Genomic DNA, 11,161 nt, shown 5'->3' with positions numbered 1-11,161 from the left:
GTCCTGCTGCCACCCTACCTGGGGACATGGGACCTGCCCTCACAGCTCCTTCCCTGGGCACCCTGTGCCCTCCGGGAAGTGGCTGAGAAAAGTCAGGGAATAAACCCTGCCGGGTACCAAACCGCATCTCTGTAAACTGGCCCATCATGAGAGCTCCAAGGAGGGGAGCCGGTGCGATCGAACACCTCTCCCTAACTAGCAGCTGAAATGTGGCTGCAGTTTGCTCCCACAGAGGCAGGACCAGGGCGAGGGACCCTGGAGCAGGTCCCATGGGCTGCCGTGCCGGGCAGCAGGCAAGGCGACTCCCACCCCTTCATCCCACGCCCTGCCACTCCGGGAGACGGCCCTGCGCTGCTGCTAGCCGGGGACACTGGGCAGCGAACCTCTGGGACGGCGAAGACGGAAACCTCCCCTGCGGAGGGAAAGGCGAGGGGAAGGGATGGCGGCACCCAAGGGTCTTCGTGTAGGCGCGGCCGCGGGTCCCCAGCCCCCCGCTGAGGCGGCCTCCACGGGCGAAGCCCCGCCACGCCGATGCTCCTCCCGGCCGCCTCCCTCGCCGGGCCGGGCCCGGCTCCCGCATCCCCGGTCCTCCGTCTCCTCCCCGCGGCCGCCGGCCGCAGCGGCGGCTGCCCGGGCTGGTGCCGCCAGGCCCGGCGAGGCAAGGCGACCGTCGTGCCCCGGCTTCCCCCTCCCCCGACCCCCGGACCCTGCCTCCTGCGCGCTGCCCGTGCTTCCCCGGGGAAGCCCTCCCCGCAAAGGCAGGTCTCCTGCTAAGGGTGACCTGGGAGCCTCCAAAACAAAGCCAGCCCACCAGCCACGCATCGGAAAAAATAACGACCGACTCCCTCCAGCGCCTTCATTTACGCTGGGCTCGGTCCTGCACAGTCCAGCAAGGGCATAGTAAATAAAAGCTACCCTAAACATCCAGGCGCTGCCACGCAAAGCCTGTGGGCAAGCCTCTAACTACATAGCAAATTCCTCTGAAGCCACACAGGCAGTCTCCTGCCTTGCTCTCTTAGCAAGGACTCAGGCTCAGCCCCGGGGGAAAGGCTGCGCAGGACGAGCAGGGAGGGTCGGGGAAACGAGACAGTGCTAGAGGCAAACCCGACGGCTGCCCACCGCCCTGCCTCAGCCCTCCATCCCTCCGCTGCACTAACAGCAGAGCGGACAGCAGACACACCGGCCGTGGCAGGGCATGCTCATGCTGCTCCTCACCAGCAGCTCCCCCAGCCCTGTCCTGGCTTCAGTTAGGGCAGGGGAAGGGCTGCGAGCGGCCAGCAATGCCCTGGCAGGGGTGGTAGCTGGTGAGCAGCCCTGCCTGCCAGGGCCACGGCATGGTAGTGCTGCCCATCTGCCCTAGATGAAGGTCTCACCTGCTGCCTCTCAGGCACCCAGCTGGTTTCTCTCCATTTCTGCACATGGTTTGGCTCTGCTAGGGAGATGCCTGGGGACAGAAGGGAATAGCAAGTGGCAAGTCCTCATGGAAAGGACTAAGACTGACAGATCTAAGACAGGCAGATGCTGAACTTGGCTGCTCATGAAGACAAGAGTCCTGCATCTGCATGTGGCCACACACACCAGCCCCTAAAGGACCCCTGGAAGCCACCAGGAAAGAGCGGCTCCACCAGCCATGCAAGCACTGCAGTCAAGGTGTATCTCTGTCCATCCCCGACTGCTTTTGCCTGAGCAATCACCTCAGCAGGTAACCCACCGTTTCACTGACTTCCCAGATTGTCCCAGGCCCCAGTCACCCAGTCAAGGGACTCTGACTCACCTGAGGCTTTTGGGCAACCACTGTTGGAGCTGCCATTGCCTCCCACCACATCCCTCCTCAGCAGAGAAGGGAGTGTTCCTTACTCCAGAGCAGAACATGCCAGTGCCCCCTGTGCCAGAGCTGCAACAAACTCCCTGTTAAGAACTGGAGCCTGGAGTGGGGTTCAGAGGCTCCTGAAAAGGCATTTTTAGACTCTTTGTATCTCTTTGCTCATCCTCAAACACATACAAGAACATGCAGTCCCCAGAGACCCTGTTCCCATAAACCTCCTTACAGCTGTACTGCTGTGAGGATCCAGCCTCCTGAGCTAGGGAGGAGCACTCAGGAAACACACAGTCGGTGAGCAACTTCAGTCACCCAGAGAGCAACTCCAGGGCATAGGCAGCCATTTGGGGCTCCTCAGCTAGTGGTTCTAGAGAAGATTTTGGTTTCCTCAGCCCACCAAGCAGCTGCACAGCCTTACAGCTGCACTACCTGGCCCAGAGCAGCAAAATCCTCAAGAGGCCTGTGGGAGAGGGATGGATGGGACACCTCCCCCCCCCAACACTCATCTTGCTTTGCAAGCACATAGGGATAAGCTACAGCATGTTCCATGCAGTGCAGCTCACTGCTTTCCTTTGGAGACACTCCTTTGCCCTCCAGGGATCCATCCTCTCCCCAGCCCATGACAAAACCCCATGAGCTACTGCTTGCAGTGGCAAAGTGGGGAATGAGGGAACAGCCTCACTATTGCTCCTGCCTCAGCCCGACGTTTTCTTACAAACGTCTCACATCAGGGGAGTCAGTGGCTCTGATGGTTTTAGACAGACCCTTGCTGACATGAGACAGCCTCACCCAACTCCCCTGACTCCTCCAAGCCTGGGACCATCTCCCACCAGGTCATGCTGTCTGTGTATTATCAGCTGTGTCTTGAAACAGCTGAAGTAAGATGCTGGAGGTCCCCAGATAGTCCAGCCCACACTTAGAAAGCAGGATTTTCAGGGACTTGAAACCCTACGCTGCCTCTGGAAGTACAAATAGGCAAGCAGACATGCGAGAAAAATAAACTAAAAGGTTCTGCCAACAGAAACAGCAGGCACAGACTCTGTAAGCACAGAGAAAGCCTCCCAAAATAAGCAACAATCCTGGCAGGACAGTGAAAGAAAACAGTCCCCATATGCTGATTTTTGTCTCGACATCCTGTGGAAACCATGCCTGGTTACAACCCCCTGGAGCCCAAGGAACCAGCTCCAAGATTGCAGGAAGAAATCAAGGGAAAGTACCCGGCTTGCTGCTGAGAGCCCAGGCTGAAAATTAAAATGTAGTGACAGAGGGAAGCAATGTGGAATATTTCTGTTATGAAAGTGTTTTCTGATACATTCTTGAAAAGACAAAACTGGTCACTGGATTCAGCTGGTAAATAAGTTATAGTCCTTCAACTACTGGCCTAGCTAGGTATATTCAGGAATAACCAACCCCTTTGATCCCTTCTTCACTTCTCTCTGCCAGATGCTGTAACCAACCCAGTTCCACATCCCTCAAGAGAACAGGAGCCATCTTGAACTTTGATAAACCAAGAAGGCAGCCACTTCTTGAGTTCACTTGAATACATCCATGTTTTATTTGCTTAAATATAGAATCTTGGCTTTACAATTCCAGTTCTGTAGCAATAGCAACAACCGCAGCAGCATGAGTAGACACAGGGAGGGGATGGCTGTTGGCACTGAACTTTGCAACAAAGAGTTCAAAATCCTGGCTCCTTTGGAAATTGTGCGTATCATTTAAAATAAATTAAGCAATTTAAATATATTATAATATACTTTTTTTTAATGTATTTTTAAAACACATAAGCCTAATAAAATAGGTTTTGTTTGTTTTTTTTTTTTTAAAAAAAGTCAATGATCCAACGTCTGTTAGGAATAAAAGATGCTGCATAACACTCTCCGGCAATACATACTGTTGCACAGCCTGTGCCCAATGCAGCTCTTGAGCTTCAGCTATCAGCATCAATACATGCCCAGGGTACGGCAAACAACTTGCTGCACCCGTGCCTCCTACACCTCGGCTTGTTCAGTCTCTGCCCTCTCCCATAGGAAGTGCCAGTCCTCACACAGATCCCATGAGATCCATGCTGGGGCAGCAGCAGTTTCACCTTCAGAGAGCTCCCTCAGCAGCTCCTCCAGCAGGGCTGGGCAGCGCACAAGGGCCTGAGCTTGTTCCAACCCCGGGACCCCTGCACTAACCAGTTCCCAGAGAACGTGTCTGTTCAGAGATGTAAATCAGAACCACAGGTCGCAGAGTCTTGGATCTTGAAGGAAATACCAAGCAGTGTTAAACTGAAGAAAAATCTAGAGGCCTGGGGAGGTCAGACATTAGTAAATAAACAGTAATACTAACTTTAATATCCTGTAAAAATCTGTTGCACCTATGGAGGCAGAGCCTTCTCTTATACCTCAAGGGACCTGGTTGTCCAGAGGCTGCAAGCACTCCCTATCTATCTCTGTGAATACAAGTGTTCAGCCCTGTTTAGAAATCAGATCCCTCTAAAGCACTTTGCATTAAAGCTTCAGTCCCTTTGACATGTGGCTGCCCCACAGAGAAGGGCAGGATCACCCTGAGTTCCCCCAGAGGAGACTCCTTGCATGCTCAGAGACTGCTCGGCAACAGGGATTAGCTGCCACCAGCCAGCAGGAAGGCAGAGAGAGCCCTGCTCTAAAGCACAGCACAAGTGAGGCTGCTTGATTTGAGCTACACAATTTACCATCTAGTAGCTCATCACAGTGGGAACTGCATTCAGCAGCTAGTGGATATGTACTCAGGGAAGCTCTCCCTGTGGCAGGCTCCTATGTGCTTATGGGCAAAGTCATAGTTTTGGACAAACGTTTGCATGGGAAGTTGCAGGACATGACGTTATAATGGCAAAGACTGCAGTCAGCAAGCACTCACCTCTTTGCTACACAGACAGCTTGGGACTAAACCTAGCAGGGGGCAGAAGCTGAGATCAACAAGGCCTGGCGTCCTTTTCTAGAAGGTTCCCTGCCCCCCACTACCACTTTTCAGCCATGGTGAAACAGAGGTGGAACCACTGCAGCTCTCTCCCCAGTGGACTGAACACTGCAGCCACAAACAAAGGCCAATTAACTAAGTGGACATCCTCTACCAGTAAAATCTGTCATATGAATTATAGATAAAACATACTGATTCCCCATTAGGGAGTAAGGGCCAGGACAATGGCATGAGTTAACTGTGTTCAGCTGCACTGCACCTGACACAACAGGTAATGAAGTGAATGGTTCTATGTTGCAGCATCCAGATGAGAACATCCGTGCTAAAGCAACTGAAGATACTGATCCACCAGCTAATGAAGCACAGTGGTCACCAGCCCCACACACCAAGTGAGGGGATTTAACAGCTGACCACGCACGACTCCCCCAGTCACCTGCACACCTAGGAGACATCCCACCCACCTACCATCGGTCTGCTAGAGCATATCACCTGGACAAGGTGATTCCTTGTGACAGAAACCAGCTGAAGTTTCATGGTCCAGATCTCCTGAACTCCTGGTAACTCTAAACCCTTTGATGTGACCTGGTCAGTGTCAACATAGGTATTTTTCATCGAGGGCTTCAAGGTATGAGAAGCGAGATCCGGTGTTGAACCTCCAGAAGAGACAAGGAAACATATATTAAACAAGAAGCAGACAGTCTCTCCACAAAACAACACTCACACAAGACAAAGTTAGATGTGAGGAAAAACAGTCAAGAAATAGGCAGCTACGAAGAAGTGATGCTGCCACATTCAAACACAGGTCCATCTCTCCTTCATATGTTGCTTCAGATCAGAGCTCTAACAATTCTCAGCACAATTCAGTCTCAGGACACAGTGCACTTCTCCCAAACAACAGATACACACACCTCAGCCACTCTAGTATTTGGCATTCTCACAGTGCATGGGCTAGTTTCTATAACAGGTTTCATTCAGTATGCTGAGCAGACTTTCCTTTGGCAGTAAGGTCATGAGTTTAGCGGGTCTAGTATTTTTTTTTTTTAGTTCAGGACTAAAATACTTCAAGGAGTGTCTAGAGTGCTCTCAGCTTTGTTCCACAGGCAGTTCTTGGTACAGATCAGATCACTACTGTCTTTAGTGAATTTAAAGGACTTTAACCCAGTCCTTGAAACCTGCTAAAACAGGCAGAGGTGGAAGCAGGACTATGCTCACATGCTCTTTTAACAGCTCCCTCGTGCAGATGCATGCTCTGTGCCTGAAAACTCCAGCTAGAATTCAGATGGTGAGGCTGCAACCCCCCCAGTGAGCAAACCACCTATTGTCCTTGTGGCCACTCTCCTCAGAGTGCCGCAGAGCTGCCCACGCTTATTCCAATCCAGCTGCTGGCTCGAGCGACATTCCCGAAGCAGCAGCCACTCTTAACAACAGGAAGATCCTGATTTGGAGCTGGAGTGCAGGTCAATGGTGTGGCCCAGCATGCAGTGCTCTAGCTGCTCCTCCACTGCCAGCACCTGTCGCACAGCCTCCTCAAAGGCCACTGCCACATTCGTGTCATCCTTGGCACTAGTCTCCAGGTATGGATAGTTACCATTTTCCATGCACCAGGCCTGGGCCTCCTCTGTGCTCACTTGCCTCTCAAGTTTGTCTATCTTGTTGCCCAGGACTACAAATGGGAAATGTTCAGGGTCCTTCACGTCAGCATAATAGACAAACTCCTTCTGCCAGTTACTGAGGTTCTCAAAGCTCTGCCGGTCGTCCACACTGAAGGTCAGCAGGCAGCAGTCTGCTCCCCTGTAAAAGGGGGTTCGCAGGCTCTTGAATCTCTCCTGTCCCGCAGTGTCCCAAATCTGGAGGGTCACAAAACGTCCATCCACCTCCAGGTCCCGGTTTAAGAACTCCACACCAATTGTGTGGAAAGCCTGTGAGTCAAACTTGTTGGTGACATACCGGTTCATGAGGGAACTTTTCCCAACTCCACCATCCCCAAGGAGAATAACCTTTAAGAGCAAGGACTTCCCACTCATTGCAGCAGGACGGAGGGGCGCAGTACCAAGGCAATCTGCAGGGTTCAGAAATAGTACAAAATAGCTATTTGACTCCTGGATTCGCAGAAAGTTGCACACAGAAGAAAAGAATATGGTATTTCCATCCCCATTTCTGAACAAGTTTTGTATATAAGAGGTAATCTCTCTTATTAGAAAGATTAGAGCTGGGAATTGGACAAGCTTTCAGGCACACAAGTCCTCCTCAGGTCCAAATTGGAAGCAGCAGGTCACCACTGTAAGTGCAAGGTGAGAACAACTGTTGGGAGTTTAGTATCAATTATACCACTTTTGGCGAAAACTCTGTATCTGAAAGCTCGTCTAGTTTTTCCAAAAATACCATCACTGGTTAAACATCTTTTTTGGCCTGTGTCCTCAGGCTATCACAGAAACAGCAAAATCACCAGGGATCACTGTCACCAGGCCTTCCCTTCCACCATACAATCACTAGCTAAATAATTTCTCCTATCTGACTTGCTCTACTGGAAGGATGTAAAAGATGTACAGGCTTAACATCAATACAAATCATCTGGCAAAACAGTTCTTAATCACCCCAAGAACGCTGACTCACCTTAAAAGTGGAGCTGTGCTTGTTCTCTGTGCATGATCTCTACAGCTCAGAAGGGGTTTCCCAGGCACAGAGACCCAGCTTCTCTGCTGCTCTTTTCTGGCAATGCTTTTCACAGGTCAGTTTGCTAGGGCACAGGTGCAAGTTCACATTGCAACAGCCCCGACACCACAGGTTCCTTAGTCAGCAGTTGCAAGAGAAAGGCCAAGTGCCAACCAGTCCCCCCTCCCAGGGACATTCTGCAAGCGAAGGTAAAGGCCTGACACGGAATAAGACATTTCTTTGGCTGCTGTCTGTACTGTACCTGCTCTAGAAACACAGTGCTTCTGTCTCCAGGACTGTTCAAGGAACACCTTCCTCCAGCGTAACAGTCACTAAAAAACAAACATCAGTCAACAAGGTTGCCAGAGCTCTGCTCGGTGCACTGCCTTTCAATTTGTAATGTTGACGCAGGCTGGAAGAACAACAGCAGAGCTCTAGGAAACTGAAAGTACAGTATTGATGGGTGGAGTAAAACAGGCAAGAACAAGGCACCGAGGACAGAGTTTCCTTTGCCCTAAGTAAAATGGAACACAGCCCATTTCTGACCAGAACAGAGCCAGTACCTTATGGATGCTAAACCCAAAATAAGAAAAGAATAAATTGAAGCAGCTCTGGCATGAGTGCACAGGCTGTGTAACCTGTATCTCCCCTCAAAGCTATGGACGTCCCCTGGATTGATCTGCTTGGCCTGCCTACCCACACACTCTGGAATCTGATCTGAGGATTGAACATGTACCTGAATCTGCTAACCAGAAGAGTGAGCCAGCTGGCAAGAGCCTGGTATGAAAAAAGACTGGCTTGCTTACACCTGCTACCAACATTCCTGGGAAGGGTGTGGACACATAGTGCTGCTTAGTGATGACGCCACCTCCAACCGATCAAAACAGGAGCATTTGACACTGCTCAGATCAGCACTCCTACTCCTTCCAGGCCAAAAATCACTTTCTGCATTAATCGCAGGGGGCCCTCTTCAACATTGGTTCTGCTCTTTTAACCAGTGCTTACCACAAAGCCAAAATCAGAAACTTCTGCTTCAAGTTAGTTTCTGTGGGAAGTGCAGAAACTAACTAAAGGCTCCCCAATTTCACTTCCCCTGCACAGAAACACCCCAAATCGAGCACGGCTAAACTAACTTGATGAGCCATGGGACATTTAAGAAGCATCTGTGCAACCCAGTGGTTCTAAAGCAAAGAACAAAATGTAAATGTCACAAGAGACAAACAGGAATGCAGCATAGCTCCCCGGGGCTGATGGCTTTGGGGAACTCTCCCCTGAGCAGGTGAGCTGTTCAAAACCCTTGCTCTCCCTTTTTCAAACCCTTGCTGAAGGGGCTTTAAGATGGTCCCTGCCCCTGCCACCAAAGCCCTTCCTGACACATGCCATCAGCCCTGACAAGAGTTTCCGTTTAGAAATGGTTTGTTAGCAAGTGACTAGCAGAAGTTTTAAAAATGACTAATGGGTTATGCTAGGCTACTCCAGAGCCTGGCAGGTCAGCAAACTACTGACAGACATGACACAGCCACAACACCGAGGGGCACGCTGCCACCCACGACACCGACGTTAGCAACGCTGTTTGCAACCTGCGTTCACCGGTCAGCCCCTTGCAAGCTATTTCGGAGGCTAACCTCGACTTGCAGCAGGACCGAAACCCCTCATGCAGGACGCCAGAACCTGTTTGCAGATAAAAACAGAGGGATGGGTGCGTGCGTGGGAGCTGCACGCTGGGCACCCCCCCTCCCCGCGCCCCGGCTCCCAACTGGACAGCAGGCGAGACCCTCCGGCGGGCCCTTGCCTGGCTGCCCGGCCCTCTCCCGGCCCGCAGCCGGACCCCCAGGCCGGAGCGGCCGATGAGAGGCGCAGGGAGGGGCGTGGGGGGGGGACACGACACGGCCGAGGAGCTGCACCCCGCGAGGGGCGGGGGCGCGGGGCCCCTCGGAAGAGGGCCGGGGGAAAGAGGCGGCCCGCCGGCCCCAAGAAGCGTCCGGGGGCCGGGGCGGGGTGGAAATGGCGCCGGGCCCGCCCGCCCTTACCTCCCTCCGCGCCGCCGCCGCCGCCCACCTGACCCGCCGGGCGCAGGTGCCGGCTGCCCGCGCGCCTGCGCAGCGCACGCGCCCTGCCGACGGCGGCGGCGCGAAGCAGCGGGGAGGGGCCAGGCGGGGCCTCACCCCGCACCCGCCCCGCCCCGCCCCGCGCCCTCCTGCGGGGGGGGCCGGGCCTGGCGGTCGGTGTGGCGCCGGTGCCGTCCCTGCCGCTCGTGCCATCCGCCTCAGCCCGCTGGGCCCCGCCTGGCCCCCTCTGCCCCGTCCTGCCGCTCCCCCTCGCTCCGGTCCCTCACGGTCCCCTCCTGCCCCCTCACCGCCTTCCTCGCGGTCCCCTCCGGTCGCCCTTCTGTCACTTCGTTCCCCCCGCCTGCCACCCCGCTGTCCCCGCACCAGCTCGCCGCTGCCGCCCCGCTGCCGGACCGGGGGCGGCCCTCTCGAAGCGGCGTGGCCTCCGCGTGCGAGGCCACGGCACCCTGGCCGCAAAAAGCCCCTTACCCGCCTGCAGAACGCAGTCCCCTGCGCCGTGTCACCGCAGGCCGGCGGCGGTGGCCGTCCCCAGCCCCGCGCATCCCCCCGCGCCTGCTCTGGCGTGCTCGAACGAGGGCCCGTCCTTCACCCCGCCAGCAGGATCCCAGCTGCCGCGCGAGGGGGGCGTACGGAAATAGATTAACAAATGCCCCAAATGGCTTCTTCCCGATTCCCCGGTTAGCGCTGAGGGCGGCAAATGGCTGGCAGCTGCCTGAAGGAGTGCGACTCCTCCCACCCTCGCCATCACCCGTGGGACCAGGAGGGAGAACATCTTAAAGAAGGAGGCTTCTGGGGAAGAGCAGCAAATACAGACGTTTCAGAGGGATGGAAGGAAAAATAGAGGCGAGGTCACCCCAGCTTGGGGCAGACAGCAATGGGAGAGGGACGGGGAGACCAGACCCCTGGGTGGCTGCAGGAGGGGGTTGGGGAGCCAGAGCCACCTGCCGCCCCCCCCCGGCATCGTCAGCTCTTCTTCCCACCCTTGCCTGGTGCCCACCCAGAGACAGCTCCAGAACCTGGGGACGCCTCTTGCTGGGGGCTGCAAGAGGCACCTTCCCCGGGGGGGTGAGAGTGGGGACCCCTCACATGGACGCCCAGGGCTTTTTGGCTGTCCGAACTCAGCACCAGCCCCAGGGCCAAGCGGGTGCCATGAAAGTGCATTGATTCCCCCTTCCCCCCCGGAAAAACATGAGATGGGAGGAGGATTTAAATTAAGCCAGGGATTATAGTAATACCAGCCTTGGTGATCTGTCAGAGGAGATGGGGAACAAGAGAAGCGTAGGGGGATGAGGAGGGGGCAGCAGGCCGAGGGCCCGAGGGTGCAGGGTGTTGGCAGTCTGGGACTAGGGGAGCCTGGGAATATGGGGGTGCTCCTCAGGCATGTATTTGGGGCACCAACGTATGCACCAGCACCAGGGCCAGAAGCACAGGGTGCTGCTGGTACAGGTGGCAGACCCAGCCTGCACCACCAGCTGGGGCTCGCTCCGAAGGAGTCTGGATCCCCGTGCCAGCCCTGCCAGCGCCACACGCCGCTGGGGTGAGCCTCCGAGCACGGCACACCTCCCCCTGCCAGCTCCCTTTGCCCAGCTGCCTTTTAATCCCATTATTTGTCATTACTTATTTATTAGAGATCTAATTTAGCATGTAAGAATACTGAGGCCAGGAGGGGTGAGACACCTCC

The 11,161-nt window shown here is 54.6% G+C and overlaps 1 protein-coding gene across 3 annotated transcripts; it reads right to left on the bottom strand.

The window, feature by feature from the left end:
* Nucleotides 1–3,355: 3,355 nt before the first annotated feature.
* On the bottom strand, nucleotides 3,356–10,012 carry RAB9B (RAB9B, member RAS oncogene family). 3 transcript variants are annotated; one of them, XM_075053988.1, is made up of 4 exons: nucleotides 9,949–10,012; nucleotides 7,674–7,743; nucleotides 6,348–6,818; nucleotides 3,356–5,412 (listed from the first exon to the last, which is right to left on the bottom strand). In XM_075053988.1, exons 3-4 carry the CDS (start codon nucleotides 6,781–6,783, stop codon nucleotides 5,201–5,203), a joined length of 648 nt encoding a protein of 215 aa, XP_074910089.1. In that variant the 5' UTR covers nucleotides 6,784–6,818; nucleotides 7,674–7,743; nucleotides 9,949–10,012; the 3' UTR covers nucleotides 3,356–5,200. The 3 variants fall into 3 exon arrangements, with proteins under 3 accessions (XP_074910089.1, XP_074910088.1, XP_074910090.1); XM_075053987.1 differs by lacking the exon at nucleotides 9,949–10,012 and adding an exon at nucleotides 9,442–9,500; XM_075053989.1 differs by lacking the exon at nucleotides 9,949–10,012 and having other exon boundaries at nucleotides 3,356–6,818; nucleotides 7,373–9,397.
* Between the last annotated feature and the right edge of the window lie 1,149 nt (nucleotides 10,013–11,161).

The sequence above is a fragment of the Buteo buteo genome, chromosome 22, assembly GCF_964188355.1.
Source record: "Buteo buteo chromosome 22, bButBut1.hap1.1, whole genome shotgun sequence".
Classification (NCBI taxonomy): domain Eukaryota; kingdom Metazoa; phylum Chordata; class Aves; order Accipitriformes; family Accipitridae; genus Buteo; species Buteo buteo.
The sequence above is the reverse complement of the archived record's forward strand: the minus strand, read 5'-3'. Positions and strand labels throughout refer to the sequence as shown.

Bases quoted from the DNA above. Each gene is read 5' to 3' on its own strand.
- RAB9B (XM_075053988.1), bottom strand. From the start codon at position 6,783: ATGAGTGGGAAGTCCTTGCTCTTAAAGGTTATTCTCCTTGGGGATGGT. The intron at 5,413-6,347 runs GTAACTATCCAT...TCTCTTCTGGAG, and splicing joins GGCCTGGTGCATGGAAAATG to GTTCAACACCGGATCTCGCT.